The sequence below is a fragment of the Hippoglossus hippoglossus genome, chromosome 22 (assembly GCF_009819705.1).
Source record: "Hippoglossus hippoglossus isolate fHipHip1 chromosome 22, fHipHip1.pri, whole genome shotgun sequence".
Taxonomy (NCBI): domain Eukaryota; kingdom Metazoa; phylum Chordata; class Actinopteri; order Pleuronectiformes; family Pleuronectidae; genus Hippoglossus; species Hippoglossus hippoglossus.
Genome location: NC_047172.1, coordinates 25,836,369 through 25,859,138, shown reverse-complemented (window position 1 = coordinate 25,859,138; position 22,770 = coordinate 25,836,369). Strand labels below are relative to the sequence as shown.

Here is a 22,770-nt window from a genome sequence, read left to right as displayed (position 1 = left end):
ACTAGCAAACTACCAAGAATTTGTTTCTCCAATGTTAATCGGCAATGAACAAGACGAACAAGTTTAAAACTGTATTAAAGAGTTAACTCCAGAGCTTATTAGCACCAGAATCTTACAATGTTAGTTGTAGCAAACTCACAACATTGATGTTGTGTTTTTCATTGTTTTGGTTATTAACTTGACTATTAAGTTTAACTGTAGCAGAACGCAGTCTTTATGAAGACAACGAAGCCCCTCTTACTTAAGTTAGACAGCTCGAGATTTACGTGTTATCTTTAGTCCATTCCACTTACGCTTGCCACTGACGGTCGTAATATTTAGTTATTTCGATAGCTACCAATGCTAGCTACGGTTTCCCTGCTCCTTTTTACTTTAAGAACGTGCAGACCCAACTTAGAAGTACATTCAGTCTGGTAATAACGAGCTATACGCTAAGCTAAATTAGAAGTTAAGATTCAACGTATGGACAGCATGGGTATACCCGGCCACATAATACAACAAATCCGAATGGGAAAACTGTAGCTCTATGCAGCTCATTACATTACAGTAATCTTATATAGAGCTCGTGTAAGCGCGAGAGGCTAAAAGGAGTTATCCGAGTTTGTAGGCAGAGAGAGGCCTATTATCATAGCTAGCTGAGCTGCGATGCAGGTTCACTGATCTACTTATGCTTTGTAAAAATAAAGACACTTACGGCTTTGTGTTCATCAAGTGAGATTGCTACTAATGGGAATACTGCCCTGCTGTATGGAGTTCCGTAAAGTTATAGCAGGCAGGAAGTAGAGCCGAGGCCGTCCGGACTAGAGTCAACAAGCCTTTTTACGGTGCCTTCAGGAACATCTTGTAAAATCACCAATCCGAAAATATAGCAGAATTGTGGTATTCGTTACTTAACGAAACTTATAACACGCAGAAAGAGTTCGCTACAAATAAAATTCTGAAAGAACATTCTTAAAACGGATGCATCTATTTCGAGGTTTCCTAAACAAATGAAACGAAAGTGTTGAAGGTATAATAGTAGAATGACGATATGTGCTATATATATATAGATATATATATAGATATATATATATATATCTATATATATATGTGGCATTTTTCAAAGACTGATTTTACATACGTTACCACATATTATTGATATTAATATCAAAGAAGCTATTTGAGGTATTACAGTATAGGTGCTCAGAGGGCCCAAAAAGGGGGAAAAGACAAACGTTTTTACTGATCACGTTATTTCTGAAGGAATTGCATTCCAAATACTATAATAACAATAAGTATAATAATAAAATTAGATATTGTATAGTATATTTGAGAAACAATCCAAATAATGTGGCATTAAAATTGCAATTGATTTATTTTTAAGATGTCATTGTCTATGTTAATGTTGTTTAAAGTACCCTTTCTGTACAGTTTATACAGTCAGCTCATATTTCACTAATTGTGACTGATTCATAATTTCAGCTCTGAGACGGGTTGGAAGTCCTGCTTCCTTCGTTTTCCTTACAGGAAAAATAGGCATACGAACAGGAGATTTTTCACATGGAATTATCACTCCAGCTTTTAACCCTTGTGTTGTCCCTGCTTCCCCCGGCTGTTGGCCCCCTCACATAGCCCACCCCATATTAGGACGCACACGTAGGGCAATAGACAAGTGAGCAGCCCTTGCAGATGTATTTGTTACACCCGCGGCACATGGTGTGAGTTTTACAGTACTTTTTCCTGGGGCATATCTGACACCTCTTCCTCTTACTCGCCCCGAGCGGGGCTGCTGCTAGGGCTATGGAGGAGGCCCGACTCTCGGGTCGAGCGTCGTAGTCAACAGCTCTCTGTGCGGCGGCGGCGGCTTTAACAGCCTTCACAACCGCGGCGGATGCGTCCGTGCGGGGGATGCGCTCCCTTCGTGCGATGAACGGAGTCACGAGAGCCTTTTCCAGCTGCTCTAGGAACACCCTTCGCTTGTTCCGCTTGCCCGGCATCCAGTCTGGGTTGATCTCTCTCCATATCACGAAGGCGTTGTAGGAAGAGACGTCGAGAATGTTGTGAAAGACGACCAGGGGCCAGCGCGCGGTCATCCTCCTGCAGCTGTACGTTCCGATCACCTTGTCTAGGTTGTCCACGCCACCTTTGTTGCGGTTGTAGTCCAGGACGATGACCGGTTTCCCATCCTCGCGGTCGCTGATGTCGGCCTCTGGGTGCCGTGTGCTCAGGAGCACCACATTCCTGTTTTTCTTTGGGATGTAGGACACCAGAGTGGCGGTGGGCGTGAATGCGAACTTGGATGAGAACACCTCTCTTCCCTTGACCGCGAGCAGCCCGGTCGGGAGCTCGGGCTTGTTCTTCCGAATAGTGCCGACCACGGTGAGCTTCCTCTCCAGGAGCTGCCGCTCGAGTTCATAGGAGGTGAAGTAATTGTCGCACGTGACGTTACGACCGTGCAGTCCCTCCGTTACATCGAGCACTACCCGCAACCCCTGGTTCCGCTCTGGGCGTCCGCCGCTCGGCTTTCCGGTGTACACTTGCATCTTCCAAGCGTAGCTTGATTTCGCATCGCAGGCCACCCACGACTTGAAGGTCTCTCTTTCCACGAGTCCGGTGGTGATGGTGGTGGTGTCGCCGTGGTCTTGTCCTCCTTCTTCTTCTTCTTCCAAGGATGAAGAATCTGCAGAAGCATCACCCACTGGGTCATAGTCTTCGTCTCCGTCTCCGTCTCCGTCCTCTCTGTCTTCTTCTCGGTCTGCTTTTCTGTCTGCTTCTCGGTCTGCTTCTCCATCTCCTTGTCCGTCCGCTTCTCGGTCTGGCTCTTTCGCGTCCTCTTCGGGTTCAGAGGATGGTTGCTGGGAGAATAGCTGTTGGTGAACCTGTTCTCTGGTTCTGACGCGACATCGTGCCATGGTCCGTGAGAGAGTGGCACACTGAGACTTATATGTGGGTCTAATGTACCCCCCCTTGATTTCAATTGGAACCAGGTGTGGGTCTAAATGACCCCACAGAGCACCACAGCGCCCTCTCTGGGGGTCTAAATGACCCCTCCCATGACAATCAAGAATGACAATCCATTGGTCTCAATTACCCCAGGAGAATTGGATAATGACAATCCTTGGGTCACCCTAACCCTGACCGGCCAGGGCTTGCGTATCATCACACGCACGCACTCACGCACACACACACACACACACACACAGACACACACACTCTGGGTCAATCCGACCCAGGAACAACACAAGGGTTAAAAGAGATTAAAAAACTGGTTTAATACCTTCCACTGCTTCCTTTTTCAACAGATATTGATTCTGACATGGTCTATAAGAAGATTTAGGTGTTATCACTATTGGGTCTGCTCCTCTGATCAGACCCACATCATATTGGTGCTCAGCCCACAAACATGACAGTACCTGTTTCAACTCAGGAATGTCATTGATGTTTACAACAAAACTGAATCCTTCATCAATTATCCTACTTGCGGTGTATGTCTAACATTGATAAAGTCTACATCAGGAATTAGTTCAACACTCCTAATTGCATTTATCACTGCAGAAATCTTTTGCGATTCACCTTTAACCCTCTGTTTAAAATCCTTCACTGGGATTAGATGTCTTTTCCCATCCAGTAGTATTACACCTTTTGATCCAAAGTTCCAAAACTTTCCACTCAAATTGTTTTTTGTTTGATTAGTGGAACATGGGTATCAGAATTTCATACCCTAAACAAATATTTTGCCAGTGAGTCTATCAAAGCTACTGATACAACACGGTGATTACTGTTCCAATATAACCAACTTAACCTATCCTTCTCTTTACGCAAACATTCTCTATAACATTCTTAACCTAAATTTGTCTTTACTTTATGGTTCTCTTCTCTGCGTTATCATAACATCAGTGATTACATCTGTGGTGAGTGCCTCTGCCTCTGGCAAGAGGGTGTTATTTACAGAGGTGAGAAAAGAGTCTGGAATCTTCCATTGATATGCATATATCAAATCCTCCTTTCCATACTTAACAAATGCTGATGTTCTTGTGGTGTTGAAATTAGCATAATACCCAATGAACACATCAAATCTCTACCCATAAGATTTATCGGGCAGCGTTGTGACAACAAAAATGACTGTTTAAAATTCCCTTCAACCTCATCATGACAAGACAATGGTACAGTGCATCTCTCTATCACTGTTGTACTTGTTGCTCCAATCATTCTGAGATATCTAACATCCATTTTAGGAGTAATATCACACTCTTCACATTTAATGACTGATGATTCTGTTGCACCAGAATCTACCAACAATGTGATGTCTCTACCACTCACTGTGATTTGTGTGTTCTGGCATTAGTTTATATGCAGCATGTGAATATTTAGCATAGAGCACAGTAGGCCTCTCTTTACTGATCTTCTGATTAAGTTCACAATGGTCAATATCCTTTTTTAATCATCTAGGTCACGACAGTGATGTGTAGGTTGAAACTCTCTCTCCATCTCAGCGTCCGGACCAGATGAATCCTTGACTGTCCCCAGCTCCACTGCTAGTCAATCACACTGTGTGCTGGTTCCCAGGGCACTCCCTTGCCCAATGTCCAATTCATTTTTCTGTAAACTGCACACTCCTTCTCTTTTTCTTGTTCAAATTGCCCTGCTTTCTGCACTCCCCCACTTAACACTTCTAGATACTAGATTCTTCCATATCAGTGAATGTCCATGGTCTGTAAATCAGCTGAGTTTTCCATCTTCTGCAGCCACCTCCACCCTCTGTGCTTGCGAGGTTGCATTTAGGCCATGAATTGTCCTTGTGATGGAAATTCATCTTGAGATTTGAAATAATGAAATTCTCAGACTGGAGTTGCCTTTGAGTCTTTATAATAGTAAACTCTGCAGAGGTTACACAACAAGCACGGGTGCTCAAAATAGAACTGGCCGCAAGTTCACAAAAGCCAGAACTTATACAAAGAGGCGTTTCATAAAACAATATGAAAAAAGACAAGCCAGAACTAATACAAAGAGGCGCTTCATAAAACGTAATATGAAAAAAAGACATGAAATCATCATCTGTGTCTATCTGCTGTGTCCGTCCGCTGTAGCAAACTCCCTGTTTGTCAAGGTCACAGCAGTGAGACACCTGGTCAGTAGAATTTTCCCACCACATCCTTTTTCCAGTTTGCCTTGGAATATAGGCTGCCACATATGGAGTGGTGTATGCTGGAGGCCTGTCTTCCCCCTCCGCCACAACAACGTCGAGGTCTGGATAGAGGTTAGGGACGGCTGGAGCCTCCGCCTGTGCCCTCTGCAGCGGTAGCAGCTGAGTGTCCTGCTGGTCATCACGCTGCACCGCTGCTGGCTGTGGTCGTCCTCGGTGGAGCTGAGTCCAGATCAGGGTCTAGTCGGAGACACTGAGACTTGGAGATTAGTTCAGTCCCTGCCTTCTGTTTTCTGTCCCTGATATTCACTTCAGTTAACCAACATTCATACGGTCCCCAATCCAGAACAAATATCCCTACATTAATTTTTCCATTTTGTTTGTCCTCTTTACTTTACTTCGATCTTCTTTCACAAGCAGTTTAGTTTTGAGTTGCTGCAACTGATTTAGACTTAAACTTCCTGTGATCGGAAACCCACAGTCTTCCACCCACACGCTGAACTGCTCAATACTACGTTTACCATAATTCGTTACCATTTACTGAACAGTAGGAGAAGAAAGCTGAGGTGGATTAACAGAGTCTTTTCTCTTCTTTTCTTTACTAATGTATAAACCCATTTTCTCTAATAGGTTGTCTCAACAGTTGTGACCCGACTCTGGCTTATTCAATGGAATACAAAATTTGGGGAATAAAGTTCTGCTGATATGGGAAAAGAAATTAAAAGTTTCTTAATTTATTTTTAACCCATTCTTTTCTATTTCTTTAAATTTTATTTTAAAATTGGTTTTGAGGTTTTTTCCTTTTCTGTTAGAGGAGTTTGAGAAGTCCTCTCTCTCACTTTTTCCCAGCTGGAATAATTAGATCAGTTTCATCATCCAAAGCTGTTTATATTCGCACACTGCATATATTTCTTCCTGTCTTTACACTGTATATACTAGTTTAATTACATTCAACTATTGCATGTTACTTATTATCTTCTGATGTCTTTTTGACTCTTGCTGCTGTAGTACTGCAAATTTCCCTATTGTGGGACTAATAAAGTATAATCTTATTTTACCGTATCTTACACATGTCTGTCAGTGCAGTATTTATAGGTTTAGAGGTATCGGACATGATCACACCTTGCCAAATTCAATGTGCTTTGTGTGCTCTGTGCGCTTAAGAGCACAATTATGTTCACTATGCGATTTTATACACAAAATATATGAAGCTACAGTCCTGCTAAGCCATAAAACTACGAATTAGAAATATTCAACACCTCTAATAATAATGATAATTTATTGTAGTATATGTAAGAAATTAGCTTGAAGTTGTTTTATATCCTTTAAGATTAAAAGGTGCTTATGTCGCATGAGCACAAATACTGCTGTTGGTTTTAATGTTAATGATGAAGTGGACCAATAATCTGGCTTCAATTCATCACCTCACGTCTGCATCGTCATGTTGAATGCAGTTAGTGTGGAAGTGCGCACAGGCCCGGCGCATGCACTTCTGCCGCTCCAGACGAGAAATAATTTTGCAACATACCATACCAGCAACAACACACAAACGCCAATATGCATACATAAAGTGCTAGTACGACGCTAGTGTCCTCAAAGTGCCAACAGTCTTAAAGTATGCATGAAGCAATATGCGCAACGAGTGGAGTACGAGCAGTGTGTGAAGGAGGATAAATTAGGAGTCTCTGGTTTTTTAGTGTCTGGTTGAACCTCTATACCCCCCAGTGCCTTCGGGTGGTAGAAGGCTGTGCCGATGTGGTTCATGCCCCGGCCCTTCATAAATGTTGCAAACTCGGCTGAGACAAACTGCAGGCCATTATCTGTAGTGATGGTGTCAGGGATGCCCCACCAAGGTGTGGGTGGCCACCGCAGAGACTGCAGAGGTGGCGGTGGGCCAGTCTTCCCACTGACGAGGCAGGCTGTGCAGTCTTTTACCATAGTCCCTACATCTCTGTCGATACCTGGCCACTGTTCCAAGCCCCTGCAGCGTTGCTTCACCTTCACAATGCCTAGGTTACCTTTGTGTGCTATAGACAGGATACATGCCCTCAGGGTGCTGGGGACGCCCGTGCAGAGTCCCTGGGCCACACAGACATCGTTCCAGCAGGACAGCTCATCCCTGGCTCGGTTGACCGGCACAAGCTCCTCTGGGACTTTCGAGGGCCAACCCTCTCGGATGAAGGTGCGGAGCTGTGAGAGCGTGGGGTCTTGGGCTGATGCGAGCTGGAGGTCTGGAAGGGGGACTGTGGCCTGGAGCATATGAATAAACTCCAGTTCAGTTGTGTCTAAGCCCAGGTCTGGCATAGGGTTGAGGGTGGCTCGAGAGAGCAGGTCTGCCACCACGTTGTCTCTGCCGGGAGTAAACAGCGTGGTGAAGTTGCATTGTTGGAGCCTCTCTTGTCTTAGACCTGCTCTTAGTTATGCTGCTATAGGTCTAGAATGTCGGGGGACACATGACACATGGAGCTTCTCTTCCCAGCTTCTCCTTCCTCTTCTCCATCCTTATCACATCAAAGAAATTAATATCTCATCAATACATGTTACTGACTTGACTTCTTCCCCCAGAGTCCCTTTGCCTTATCGTCTGCAGATCCAGGGCCGCGGCTGTGGCCACATCGTGGATTATGATCAATGGATCGCGTATCAGAGATCGTAATGATGGATCCAGTATGGCGGATTCTGTTTCGTGCTGGCTGATCATGATTATAATGGCGGATCATGTATCGTGCTGGCATCTGATAGTGGTGGTGGACCACGACCGAGGTGGCAGCTGATGGTGGATCCTGATGGCGGCACTGAACAATGACTGTGGACTATAGTGGCATCCGATCTTGATGGTGGATCATGATCGTGGTGGCTGCTGACCATGGACTATGATTGCAGCAGGACTGCTTGATATATAGTATTTCTCCTCAGATACTCGACCATTACTGACAATAATCCATCAATTCATTGACCTTCAGTTATGCTTCAAAATGTTTATTATTATCAATGCTGCTAAAACCCTTATCTTGCTAAAGTTCTCCTTTACACTTGACATCTATTGCACTTCTGTCCGTCCTGGGAGAGGGATCCCTCACATGTGGCTCTCTCTGAGGTTTCTACCTTCTTTTTACCCTGTTAAAAGGGTTTTTTAGTAGTTTTTCCTTACTCTTGTTGAGGGTTAAGGGCAGAGGATGTCACACCTTGTTAAAGCCCTATGAGACAAATTGTGATTTGTGAATATGGGCTATACAAATAAAATTTGATTGATTGATTGACTCTCTGACCAGCGGTGAATCCTCAGTGGTTTGTGTCCCGACCCAGATGTAGCAAGCAGGGCTGTGAGGGCCTGGTGGTCTGTCCGCAGTGTAAAGTGCTGTCCAGACACGTACATGTTCCACCACTCACACGCCCAGACAGAGGTCAGTGCCTCCAGCTCCCCCACTGAGTACTTTTGTTCAGCTGAGGTGAGGGACCAAGAGGCGAATGTCACAGGGCATTCAGTGCCATGCTGGAGTTGGGACAGCACAGCCCCGATTGTGGTATTTGGGGCATCACAGGTCAGGATCATGGGCTTTCCAGGTCAAAGTGTGCAAGCACAGGCGGCGAGTCAAGCTGTGCCTTGAGTTGGCAAACACCGGCAAAGCAGGTAGGAGTCCACATCCAAATGGCATCCTTTTTTAGGACCTCTCGCAGTGGGGCAGTGGTTGTGGAGTATTGGGGCACACATTAGAGTGAAATGGGCTGAGGCCTTCAGCGGTCAGGCAAAACCCCACAAACTAGATGGCGGGCACAGCAAAGATGCACTTTTCCCCGTTCAGTGTGAGGTTGTGGCTGGCGAGGACATCGAGCACCCTAGTAAGGCACTTGTCATGGATGGCTGGTGTCACACCATGTACCACTATTTCATCCAGGCAGATGACTAATCCTGGACCAACAGTCAAGATGGCTCACCTGGTGTTGTCCAGGAGGGAGAAACCCTGGCCAGAAAATAAGTCCATGCCCATGAGGTTGGCCCCATGGTGAGACACTTGGAAGGTGAATGATGGGAGAGCCTTGGTCCCGTAGCGCAAAGAGAAGGTGATTGTGCCTACCATGCCAATTTTGTGTCTATAGCCATACAGGTCCTCATCCGCAGCAGTGGGTGTCCGGAGCAGAAAGACCCGCTGGAAAGTAAAAACATTCTGGAGTGAACGCGAAGCCCCCGTATCCAGCAGTAGTGGCAGGCACACCCCATCTAGTTCCAATGTGCACCAGTTAAATGACCGGGAGGTATAGCTGACTGAATGAATGGTCGTTGGTGCTGGTGGACCAGGTGGATGTGGATGTGGATGTGGCATTGAGCTGGCAGCAGCAGGGGCAGAGCGACAGACCCTGGCAAAATGGGTCGGGCTTGGGTGGGGTGCGATGAGGAGCCACAATTACCACAGGGATGTCCTGAGGAGACCCAGGGCGGCCCCATTATCTGCGTCAGTAGCATGGGGTGAGAGAGAGAGGTTGGAGGGTGCCAGCTATGATGCTAAACCAGCTGCAGATTCAAGTTGGAATGCTATTTCCACAGCCTTTGTCAGGGTTAAATCAGCAGTTTCTCCCTGAGTTTCGGGTTGCTAGTGTTTTCAGCTAGCTGGTTCCTTATCAGTTCATCCTCCCCTGCCCCAAATTTACAGAGGCTGGCCCTCTGTAAAGGCCCCCCCTCAGGTCGGTTACATAATGGTGGACTGACTCACCCGCCTGTTGCCGGCGCCGGCACAAAACGATCCGCCGGAGCATAACATTCTGTGGGGCAGCGAAATGTCCAGACAGCCGTGTGAAACATTCAGCATATGTAATAGCCGGTCCTAGAATCCAAAAAATCCGCTGTCCCTCGCTGTCCAGGTTGTGGATTAGCATGGCTCTCTGCCGGACGTCACTAGCATCCATTAATCCGATGGCCGCTATGAATGTTTCAAAGAATTCATGCCAGTGAGTCCATGGAACTGGCGACTCGCCGGGCAGAGCAAGGATCGGAGAAAGATTTGGAAAGCAAAACTCCATCTTCGTCACCAATGTTATGTCTAATGACTCGCGGACCGCGACTTCAGTTCACACAATTAACTTTATTGTGGCTGCGCATAACTATAACAGCTCTCTCACAACAACAAATCCTTTTACAGCAGCCTGTCGTAAAACTGCCTTGCTTACTGCAGCAACTACAGCCACGACTGCTGTGGCTCAACAAGCGTGTTTTAACAGACACGCTTGTTGAGCTAGGCTCTCTAGACTCGATGGTTCAGCGTCCTCCTTGCCAACACTCCCGGATCAATATATTCTAACCCCTCTGTTTTTGGGATGCATGCTCCTTCAACAGTCGCCTCTTTTTATATTCACAGCCAGACAATTTCCGTCATTTAGACATGCTGCTGTCCTATCCTCTCAGTGATTTGTTTTCTTTCAAAGACAATCTCTGATAAAGTTAAACAAAGTTAAATTGAATCACCGGCTTTCGGTATCGCTTCCCCCGTCATAGTTTTGGGCGAGCCAGACTAGCTGCTAGGCATGCATTATGCTAATGATTGCTGTCGTGATATCATGTGACCATACCAAGGTGTGCATTGGCGAAAGCGATGATTAGGCATTTCAGCATCTTAATGAGCAATGTTTTCTTTGAGCTCTCTCTGCTGCAGACTGACATGGAATTTTAACCATGCACACTTTTACATATATAAAAAACCCATACAACCCACTTAGGAAAGGGAAATACTGAAATATATATTTCTCCTTTAAAGTAGATTTGTAGTTGTCATCATCAGTTCCTGTTAACAAAGCCAACAATTTTAGACTTGTCATAAAGTCACTATCATAAGATATAATCTCTTCTTTAATAGCTATAATGGCACTTCATATCCTGTTTGCTTTATGTGGCAGACAAATATGCTGCACTGAAGTTCCATGCGTATGTGTTGACTGTACTAAGCTATAGTGCACTAATGCTTCTCGTCTACCAACTATATAGACTTGAATGGTGAGAAGTTGGGTAAATGACAGCGTCATGAGCTCCAGCCTGACTGTTCTAAACTCCAGTTGTTGTTAGGCACTGGAATGGTTGTGGTATAGCTGGTTTTTTTGCATACCAGGAGAAGGAAGGGTTTATTTAAAGTACTTTGTTTCACTTTTCTCTCAAAGCCTGATACATATACTTCATTTCAAACAAGAAATGTGTTCTTTGTGATGGTTCACATGTGTCATGAGATGCTCTCCATACATGAAACAGTCACATTAAATTTCAGTATTTAAACATGACTTTGTATGTGCTTTGTTATTTTGTAGATTTAAACTGCTGTACTTCCTTGTGCTCAGAAATTCCATTCTTGTAGAGAGAAAGATAACGCCCATTTCGAGGCAGGAGAGATAAACAAATGACAGGAAACAAAGGGTCAGCCTGAAAAAAAAACATACATTGCAAGACACAAGACGACAGGATCTTTTTTACTTTTCATCATGAGCGGGGTTAAATATCAAGGTAAGATATTTACCTTAATATTTAAAGGCTGTTATTCTGTATCTTTGGTAGAGACATTTTTGTTGACCATAATAATGATAATAATAATAATAACTCTATTTGTAACTTTTCAATACAAGTAACAAGTACTTTACTACAACAATCTGTAATTCACAAACAGAGTAAAAAATAAAAATAAAGATACAGACAATGATGTGTTCTTGTTCTGTATCTCTCTTTTTTCTCATTGACAGTTTACAAACAAAAAGAACATTACTCTGCAGAAAGTTTGCCTTAATAGGTGCTTGCTGCAATTTATCTATAATTAATGCCACCAAGAAGGCTATGTTTTCACCCCTGTCCGCTTAAAGATTATTCAAAAACAACTGAATGGATTTCCATCAAAGTTAGTGGGAGGATGCAGTATGGGTCAGGAAAGAACGTATACAATTTTGGTGCAGATCAGAGGACTGTTGTGCCTTGGTATGAACTCTAATGGACATGTACAAAAAAAATGTATACAGCTATTTTACATTTTTGGAAATAGAAATGTTGATGTGATAGAGTTTCAAGAAAATGTTTCAAGAAAATATTGTATAAAATCCTGCAGGTAATGTAACACTGTGTCTGTGACATCAGAGAAAATGATGTCCCAAGAAAAATCAGTTGGTCAAGCAGTGGCTAACTTAATTTCAAAGTGTTATGTTTGGATTGATTACAGAACATTGAGATCAATTCAGATCAGCTGTTACAATTTACAATTTAGTCCTTTACAGGACCTTTATTCACTTTGAGGCATTGTTGCCTAACAAATTAACACTTCACATTTTCAAATCCAAATCTAGAAGTGGGCATGGGTGGGCAATGCTATTTCATTTGAAACTTTTTGTTTTTGGTGCTGCCTTCACGTGCTGTCGCAAAAACAACACTACACAAAGGACAACCAAGCCAGAGTCTGGCCATTTACTAAAGCAATTTGGGCTGTTGAACTTTAAAGAAAAATATTAAATTAATTACACCTGTACCATTTAAAACAATGTTCAGTGTTGTGTTTAATTGCAGTATTGTCCGTTCACAGCGTCCTTACAGGATCTCATCACCTGTATGTGTGCTTCTGCGCAGCCGTAAAAAAGTTTGGTGGTGCTAGTCTGTGCGTGGCATGCTGTCAGCCCAACCCTAACCTGAGCCAAATGTTATGTATTTATTTAGAAACAATTTTTTTCTAACAGAACCAGAGTCCATTTTATTTATTGTTTTGGTTGTGTGTGGTTTATTTATTAAATATATTTGAATATTCTTAATTCTAATTCAAATGTTGGACTGTATATTCTTTAAAATTCTAAACTCATTGCTCTTTGTAAGGGTTACTATTATTATGCTATAACATTATCATTATATCAGTGGTATGAAATGGTTTCAAAATGATGACAATATTATTTATCACAATAAATTCTGGGACAACATATCTCCCATCAAAATGTGTTATTGTGACAGGCCTACCATAATATTTTTTAATAATGCACCAAGTAAGAGGTTTCCTTGCACAGTTTACAGCTTTAGTTCTCTGAGAATTTATTTCATAAACAAGCAAAATTGGTATTGCACAATAAAATATCCTGAATTGACATTGAATCGAATCAGAAATTCAATCGAATCGAGACCTTGTAAAACGTAGTCAAATCGATTTGGGAAATCAGTGGCGATACCCAGCCCTAGTTGGACAGTGTAAGTACGAAAGACGCTGTTCCCCATTGTCATTCTGCATGCAGAGCATTTGTAGGCTAATCATATGTGACAGTGATTGAAATGATAGAGTGTGCAATTTGGTGTGGATCCAAATAGAAATCTGGATCTAGTGAATTTAAATGTGGTTTCATAAGGGCACTGTTGGGCCTTGACAGAGGCCAAACTCTACTGAGTGCCATTCTAGTTCACTGAAGTTGAGGGTTGCCAACCACAGTCAAGTATCCTCCATGCCCCAGTATTTCCTGCTTTATCATAATAACTAACACAAATCTGGCCCCCAGAGATACAACATAGATCTTAACGATAACACTGACAGATGGATAAAGGTAAGGGCTCTTCAGCAAAACCTTGATATTGGTAGGAACATGGTCCTACTGGCCATCCCCAAAACTACATCAATGGGCAATACAGTCTAATTATTCATTTTCAGATGCTATTTCAGAGAGTCGTTTTCTATTTCAATCACATATTTTACTTAAACATGTCCCTGAAATCTAGAAATAGGCTAGGCCAAGTGCCAATCTCTACTTTCAGTTTAACCAGTCCAGAGGGCTTTCTCTGGCTGGCTTGACACGGAAAACATGGAACATTGGATGGATTCTCATGGCACGAGGCAACTGAAGGCAAACAGAAACCGGGTTGATCACATTAGAGACCGGGAAAGGATCCACGAAGCGAGGAGCCAGTTTTCAAGATTTTACTCTCAAGGGCAGATCACGGGTGGACAGCCAGACCCATTGTCCAGGTGAATAGGTAGGTGCTATGGTTCTCTTATGGTCAGCCATCCTTTTTTTTAGCGAGCAGAGGAACGAAGAAACATCTGTCTGGCCCCGTCCCAGATCCTGCAACAGTGCCGGACAAGGGCTTGGGTCGAAGGGACACTGGACTCTGTCTCTAGGGACATAAAACAGAGGAGGCTGGTACCCATAGGCACACTGGAAGGGGGACAGACCAGAAGATGAGCAGGGGAGCGTGTTGTGCGCATACTTTATCCAGTTTGCTCTGGGAGGCGGTATTCTGGGCCACCAGGCAACGGAGTCAGGTCTCAAATTGCTGGTTTATGCACTCAGTTTGGCCGTTGGATTGGGGGTGGTAACCAGGGGAGAGGCTGACCGATGCTCCCAGCAGCGTGCAGAACTCCTTCCAGAACATGGAAATGAATTTGAATTCATGAAGACGTAACATGTGAAACAACATCACTTTAGGTAACGGAATGAAGTGAACCATCTTCGAAAATCTGTCTACCACAGTGAGAACTGTGGGGTTACCTTCAGAGGGGGTTAAGCCAGTCACAAAGTCCAGAGAGATGGCAGAGGCACAGGAAGCGGACACAGGAGACAAGACATAGGTAAACAAGACGATTTGTTCTGGGCACACACTTGGCAGGCTGACATGTACTCCTTCACATCCCTCTCCATGGACTGCCACCAGAAGTGCTGTTTGATGATGAATGCGATTCTGTGAACGCCGGGGTGACAGGAGATCCGGGAGGTGTGGCCCCAGTGGATGACATGAGAGCGCAGAGGTACTGGGACAAACAACCGTTTAGAGGGGCAACCAGGTGGGACCTGAACCCCAACATTAGCGTGAGGGACCCGCTTCTTAATGTTCCATGTGATTGCTCCCACAATGCATGAAGCAGGCACCTTGACTGGGAGGGGCTCACGATTACTGTCTGCCACTCATCTCCCTCCCTTATCCTTACAAGATGGTGAGCTTTGCGTAAATATAGCTTAGTAAACATTTTAGCGTCTTTCAATCGTTCAAGAGCTGAGGATATTAAAGGAAGGAGGGAAGCCCAGTCAATGGTGTCAAAGGTGTGGGTGGAGTGCTTTTCCCCCATAGAAATTTGACCATCCAACAAACAGTTCTGATGGAGAATGCTAGCTCATTAACCTTACATTTATTAATTGTTGTTTTGATTTAGACATGTAACCAGTGGTGTAGCAGTGCCTGGAGAAGAGGGTAAACTCTTAATAAATCTTTTTTATAGCAGCCCGTCCAGGAAGAGGTAAATGTTGTGTGTTATAATCAGTGACATCTAAGAATTATCTTGCATGTTTAGTTCACCCAAAAATGTATGGTATTTGCACTTTTTCACTTAATTTCAGATGCAGATTTGCACCAATACTGGCCCATAGACTTTCGGTTAATGCAACTACATAATGATGCATTTTGAGTCAATTTAGTAGTCTGTGGGCCAATAGTTTCTTTTGAAAACTGTCACTTTGATCAGTTGATTTGCGGACGTGGGGACGGTGCGCATACAGGTGTATGCTCTCAGAACCACCATCACTATTTGGACTGCTGGGTAGCAGCACCGAGGTATTAGGTTAAGGTCTTTCTGCTAGAATCTTTTGTTTGGGTAGTTCGCTTCATGTTTGAATTTCATTAGAGGCCAAATTTAGTTACATTTCTGAATTCTTATCCTAACTATCTAATCACCACTCCTCATACCTAAACCAACAAACCCAACCAACAAAGCAATGAGTACTAACCAATCAGAGGTGGGCGATGCTTTCACTGTCCTAGGAAAAAAAGGCTTGCAGGACACTATGTGATGCACACCACAGGAGATTTAAAAGTAGGTATATGCTATGCTGATTTAAAAAAGTGGGTATACGCATGTATATGGCGCACAACACCACTGCATGTAACTCTGCATAGATTCATTGTTTGATTTGCTTGAAATCACAGCCTTTATAAAATGCATTTTGTCTCATGAGAGGTGATTCTTATCACACATTTTCCAAAATGTAGTCACTTTAAATAAAAAATAAACATCTCAAGTGATCTTTATTTTTAATTCGGAGTACGCACACAGCCTCTAACAATGCAGCCCTGTATGATGTGGTGTATTTCTGTCTGACAGGGTTCCGAGGTGCCACAGACTCATATGAGAGGAGGATCGTTCTAGTTGGGAAGACTGGAGTGGGGAAAAGTGCAGCAGGAAACACCATCTTGGGCAGAGAAGCATTTGAGTCTGAACTGTCTCCGTCTTCTATGACGGCTGAATGCCAGAAAGCCAAGGGAAATGTTGGTGATCGAAAGGTTGCTGTCATTGACACCCCGGGACTATTTGACACTAATTTCACCCAAGAGGAAGTATTGAAGAGGATCAAGATGTGCATTTCATTGTCTGCTCCTGGTCCTCATGCTTTCCTTGTGGTTCTTCAGCTTGGCAGATTTACCCAGGAGGAGAAAGAATGCATTAAGATGATTCAGACCACTTTTAGTGAAGATGCTGCCAAATACACTATGGTGTTGTTCACTCATGGAGACCAGCTGAGGAAGCAAACCATAGAGGGCTATATTTCAGAGAGTACCGACCTGCAAATCATCATCCGGAATTGTTACGGTCAATACCACGTCTTTAACAACGAAATCAAAGACCCTGCACAAACCAATATACTCCTGGATAAAATTGACAAGATGACAATGGCTAACAGTGGAAGATACTACACCAATGAAATGTTCATGAGAGCAGAGGAAGCCATAGAGAAGGAGAAAGAGCGACTCCTAAAGGAAATGGAGGCGCAAAAGCAGAAAGAGTTGGATGAACTGAGAGCCAAATTGGCTTCAAGGGCCTACCAAAGGGAGGAGAGAAGGGTGCAGATGAGATATGAGTATGCAGCCAGAGCTCGAGCTGAAAGATCAAATGAATTTATTGCGGCTAGAGTGATAATTGTAGCAACAGTCTGTGGTGTTGCCGTTGGAGGTCTGCTTGGAGTCGTAGGAGGTCCAATTGGTTTGGCAATTGGAATGGCAGCTGGAGCAGCTGTTGGAGCAACCGTCGGTGCTTTATCAGTGAAAGTCTCTCAGCATTGCCATGTGCAATAAGGACAGTATAACACAATGTTAATGATTTTTTGTCTTCTTCTTAAACTCTCATAATCACTCTTTGTTAATATCTGAAATAATTTATCTGAAATAGAACAGAACTAATCAGCTTGTATTATGCTGTATCTTTAACAGTTTCTTGACTGTACAATACTTGTGCAATTAAAATCATGCATGTACTCACCAGAATGGATTTTGATTGAATGATCTTCTTGAGATGGATGATATCTTAATCAATAAATTATATATTATCACCACATTCATCTGGGAGACTGACAGATTAGCTGTACAGATGTTTACTAGTTAACAGTTGTATTGCCATCCTTAAATCTGAGCTGTCAATGGAAAAAGGCATATTATATGCTTTAAAAACTTAATAGGTGAACTTGTACCTTTCGTTTATATGCAGAGCTACTTTGTTAAATGAATGTATCTAAACATTGGCTCATCTCACCTAACCCTGGAGAGTTTCTCTTGATCGTTGTCCTACCTAAAGGGGGCACTCTGTCTCCAGGAATGTCAGTGCATTCTTGCAAAGATATTTTGTACCTTCCTTCTGTTATTATCTATTCAGCCTCCTGGCACAACCTTGGTTCCCACAGGTACAGCAGGAGAGAAGAGGCAGCTCTGTCCTCTAGTAGAAATTAGTGGTGGACTTGCGTAGCTTCCTTTTGACCTTATTGTCCTTACTAAATCATAAAAAATGGCATATATCATGCCATGTCACTTTAACATGTCAGTTAAAATGTATCAGAATCGGAGGTGACTTTAATTGTTATCTTGACCCATATCTGGACAGACTATCCTCAGCTCCTCCCCCCAGTATTGTGGCTGTTAAAACTCTCAATAATTTGATGATGTCAAAGAAGGTGGTGGATATTTGGCGACTGAAACATCCATCTGATCGTGATTATTCTTTTTATTCTAATGTACACAAGTCCTATACACAGATCGACTATTTTCTAGTCGACTCTAGACTGATCTCCAATACTGACAATGTCAAATATCACAATATAATAATATCAGACCATAGTCTGAATGTCCCTCCCCAGACAAGCCTATACCTGGCGTATAACGGGGAGGTGAGTGACTCAACATTGTGGGAAACACTTAAAGCTTATATTAGAGGCCACATCATTTCTTATGAAGCTACATTGAAAAGGGCTAGGAGAAATAGATTGGAGGAGATTGATGGAGAATTGCTGGTTGCTGAACAGGTTTATAAAAGCTCTTTGCTCCAATCAGATTATAATAATATTCTTAAATTGAAATATGAATACAATTCCATTCTGGGGGAACAGATTGGTAAAACACTTCTCAAACTTAAACAGAGACACTTTGAGTTTGGCGACAAACCACAAAAGTTATTGGCAAGACAATTAAAGGGAGAACAAGCGAAACGAGCCATCTATAAAATTAAATCCAAATCTGGCCTGATGCTTACTGACTTGAAGGATATCAACAATCGATTTCAGGAGTTTTACTCAGATATTTACACGTCCAAATCGACAGCTACACAGGAAGACTTAGATCGTTTCTTCGAACCGCTTCAACTCCCACAATTGGATGCCGCCTTCAGGGAAAATTTGGACTTGGATTTCTTGTCATCTGAGGTACAGGAGGCAATAAAAACATTCCCTTCTGGAAAGGCGGCCGGACCGGATGGGTTTGGGCCAGAGTTTTACAAGGCTTTTCAAAATGCTCTCACACCTATATTAATGAGAATGATTTGCGATACTTTGAAAAAGAAGAGGCTCCCAGCGTCCTTGAACGAAGCAAACATTTGTGTCCTATTAAAAAAAGATAAAGATGAAACGGATCCTGGCAATTACAGGCCCATTGCCCTGCTAAATTGTGATTTGAAAATACTCGCCAAGGGAACCCATTGTCCCCCTTGCTATTTAACATAGTGCTGGAGCCCCTGGCGATTGGAATTAGAGGACATCAAGACATTAAAGGTATTAAACTGGGAGGTATTGAGACCCGTGTGACCCTGTATGCTGATGACCTTCTCGTTTGTCTTGGTGACCCAGCATCCTCCATTCCCATCCTTCTTGAATATATAAACTCCTTCGGGAGTATTTCTGGTTATACCATGAATTGGAAAAAGAGCGAATTTATGCCTTTGGTAGATAAATTTACCAACGACTTTTTGGAAAAACTGCCTTTCCGTGTAGTGAAAGATCGTTTCACGTATCTTGGCCTTAAGCTCACGAGAGATCCAAAACATGTTTTTAAATGCAACTTTACAGAATCAATAGAAAAACTCAAAGAAAATATTGAGTCCTGGAGAGTATTGCCCTTATCCATGATAAGGGGTAAATGCAGTCAAAATGGTAAGCTTACCTAGGTTTCTATATCTTTTTCAGAACCTGCCCATATATTTAAATGCATCCTTTTTTAAGAAGCTCGACTCTATCATAGTCTCTTTCATATGGGGTTACAAATCACACAGGATATCCAAGTCTCACCTACATAAGCCCACTAAAAAGGGTGGTCTCGTTTTGCCAATTCTGAAACACTACTACTGGGCAGCTAACTCCAGAGCTCTTACTTACTGGAATTGCAGTGGTGCAGAGGCGGAGAAGGACCCTTTGTGGCTACCACTTGAGGCCTCTGCTGTTAAAAATTCCTCACTTCCTGCACTTTTGTTTTCCAGCCCTACCCTCATAGACAAGTCAATCCGACAGAACTTTACCCTAAAGAATTCTTTGCGAATATTAAACCAGATAGAGATGGCTCACCGGGCCCCTAGTGTCTCTATACATGCACCAATTTGCCAAAACCACACATTCAAGCCTGGACAACTAGATGGGTTTTTTGCAGTTTGGAGAGAGAGGGGAATCAGAACTTTCCTAGATTTGTATATTGATGGCCAATTCGCTTCATTTAGTCAACTAAGAACTAAGTTTAATCTTCCAAACTCACATCTTTTTAGATATCTTCAAGCCAGGCACTACGTTCAGGAAGAGTGTCAAGACTTTAAGTCCCCACCACCACTCACCCTCTCCTTGAAATTTTCTTGCTCCCTCCTGACTCCAAGCATCTAGTATCAAAATTTGTAGAATGTATGGCTGGTCAGGTTTCTTCTGACCCCATTAGGGAGGCCTGGGCTAGGGACTTGAACTCAGAACTATTTTTTTTTATCCTATGTTTTGTTTTTGTTTTTGAATTTGTATTATGTCCTGTCAACACTTTGTTATGTATCTGAAAATTGTAAATAAAGTATAAAAAAAAAATGTATCAGATATGTGATTTTGCTAATTGATTTCGTTAATTGATACACAGATATATGTTAAAAAGGAGAACATGTCATGGCTCAGTAAATCAGGTTAAGTATGGCTCAGGGACACATGTAGAGGATTAAGCAGTGTGCCTTTTTTGAATTCATGGGCAGATTGGAGTCAGCAGCAAGTTAGTAGGAGTTCACATGATTCAAGGGTCGATGCAAAGGCGAAATCCAAAAAAAAGCAGGGAATTTAAACAAGCAGGTAATCAGACTGGAAAAAGGCTGGAAGGCTACACAAGGTAAGAAATTGTAGACAGTCTGGCAAAAAATAACAATGAAATGTTATTGGACTAATGGAGGAGATAAGAACAAGTGAGTAGTAGGTGTGTGTAAGCAAGAACTGTGACAAGAAACGTTTGGAAATCATTTTTGGAGTCTTTTACTGCAGCAGATTTATTAAATTATTGATGATATATTATTACTGCACTCTTTCTTGTTGTCAACAAATCCCAAATAGTCAAACCAGCAATGTGCTGCTAAATTGTGTCTCAATTCAGGGGTTACATTGTTTGAAGGCTGCGTTTGAAGACAGACAAAAATATTTTTTTCCGTTTAAGTCCCTTCCTGGGCTCCCGAAGTGCCGTGTATTTGATATTGATTCAAAATAATATACCACTGCTAAACCGTCAGGAGAGAAATATAGGCTTAATTTGGAGCCCCTAAATAAAATGAAAAATTAGGCCCATGATTTTCATCATATGAGCACATTTTGCCATCACAACTATAAACCACCTTTATCCCATAAAGACAATTATCAGTGCACTATCACTGCCAAAAACAAAAACAAAAGTGGAGCCCATGACGATGTAAATGTCCCAAGAAGGATACCAAAAAAGCATTTCCAACACATGGGGTCTACTTGGTAGTCCTGCTCAACGGCTTGGTTAGCATTTACCAATTGTCTGCATGTGAGGCATTTAGGATGGCATCTGTCAATTGGAGCTACAGAAAATAACTTGGCTTACACTCTCCCCCTCTAAACTTCATGCAGATCAGAAACACACCGCAACACCCACCATCAAAAGTATATTGCCAACCGGTTTCATGCTCCATATTTACACACTGCTCCTCCTTTGTTGTGTGTGTGCATGGTGTTTAATTCCAGGATTGACACTGGTGAGTTCATTGTAATGAAGAAGCATGTCCCCCAGTGCAAAAGTTTGGCTCACTTCAGTTTTTTTATATTTTTGGGTAAAATTGAGGAGCTTGTGGTACAGAGGAACAAGACACATCAGTCATTGCATACAAACATGGTACTTGTTAGAGGGACAAATTCATTCGTATAGGACAAACTTGCATTCTAGTTGAATACCTACGTTCATACCGTGCAAGCAGCAAAAGAGAAAAATATCTGACAACAGAGATGTTGCTGTGTTTTATATCAACAGGATCTGGGAGGCAGAAGAGGAACGATGAACTCCGGATCATTTTGTTGGGGAAGACCGGAGCGGGTAAGAGTGCAGCAGGAAACACCATCTTAGGAAAAGAGTTTTTTCAGTCGCAATTGTCTTCTTCTTCTTGGACATTTCAATGCAAGAGGGCCGAGGGAGAGGTCGGAGGTCGAAAGGTTACTGTCATAGACACCCCAGGACTATTTGACACAAACTTCGATCAAGAAGAAGTATTGAAGAGGATCAAGACATGTATCTCTCTGTCTGCTCCTGGTCCTCATGCCTTCCTGGTGGTTCTGAGCCTGGGCAGGTTCACCAAGGAGGAGAAAGACACTGTCAAGATAATTAAAAGTACTTTTGGTGAGGAGGCAACTAAATATTTACTAGTATTGTTCACACATGGGGACAAACTGAAGAAACAAACTATTGAAAACTTTATTTCAAAGAGTGGAGAACTCAGAGAGTTCATTGAGGTTTGCTATGGGCGATATCATGTCTTCAACAACCTTGTGAATGACCAGGAACAGATTGACCAGCTCCTGGAGAAAATTAACAGAATAACTTATGAGAATGATGGTGGGCATTACACCACAAAGATGTTCAGAAAAGCAATAAGGGCATCAAAGGTAGAGAAGAGGAGACTTTCAAAGGAGCTGAAATCAATGGAGCAGCAGAGGAGGAATGCTCTGAAGGCTGAAGTTGAGAAAGAAAATAAGTTAACAGGAGAGTCGATGAAACATAATAAATGTCTTCTGCTGTAGGATATGGAGGTGTTCTGGGTATTCAGAGGCCGAGGAACTTGGCTAATGTGTGTGTGTAGATGTGTTTGCGTATCCAAAGACTAAAGGTTTGATCCCACAAACCTGCACTAATGTAAGGATGTTTTTATTAATGTCTGGCCAGGATTTTTTTTTGTTCAGGT

The 22,770-nt window shown here is 42.8% G+C and overlaps 2 protein-coding genes across 2 annotated transcripts in view; one reads left to right on the top strand and one right to left on the bottom strand.

The window, feature by feature from the left end:
• syne3 (spectrin repeat containing, nuclear envelope family member 3) overlaps positions 1 to 838 on the bottom strand; it is a 76,260-nt gene extending 75,422 nt beyond the window's left edge. The window contains 1 exon segment of the mRNA XM_034577102.1: positions 695 to 838. The gene's annotated coding sequence lies outside the window, so the exon portion shown is untranslated.
• A 15,115-nt stretch (positions 839 to 15,953) lies between these two features.
• On the top strand, positions 15,954 to 22,609 carry LOC117756556 (GTPase IMAP family member 4-like). The gene is made up of 4 exons (XM_034577098.1): positions 15,954 to 15,981; positions 16,201 to 17,135; positions 17,743 to 17,770; positions 21,846 to 22,609. The coding sequence occupies exons 1-4, from the start codon at positions 15,954 to 15,956 to the stop codon at positions 22,607 to 22,609; spliced, it is 1,755 nt and encodes a 584-aa protein (XP_034432989.1).
• Positions 22,610 to 22,770: the final 161 nt, after the last annotated feature.

Bases quoted from the DNA above. Each gene is read 5' to 3' on its own strand.
- LOC117756556 (XM_034577098.1), top strand. From the start codon at position 15,954: ATGTATATGGCGCACAACACCACTGCAT. The intron at 17,136-17,742 runs GTGAAAGTCTCT...TTATCTATTCAG, and splicing joins CAACCGTCGGTGCTTTATCA to CCTCCTGGCACAACCTTGGT. The intron at 17,771-21,845 runs GTACAGCAGGAG...TTATATCAACAG, and splicing joins CACAACCTTGGTTCCCACAG to GATCTGGGAGGCAGAAGAGG.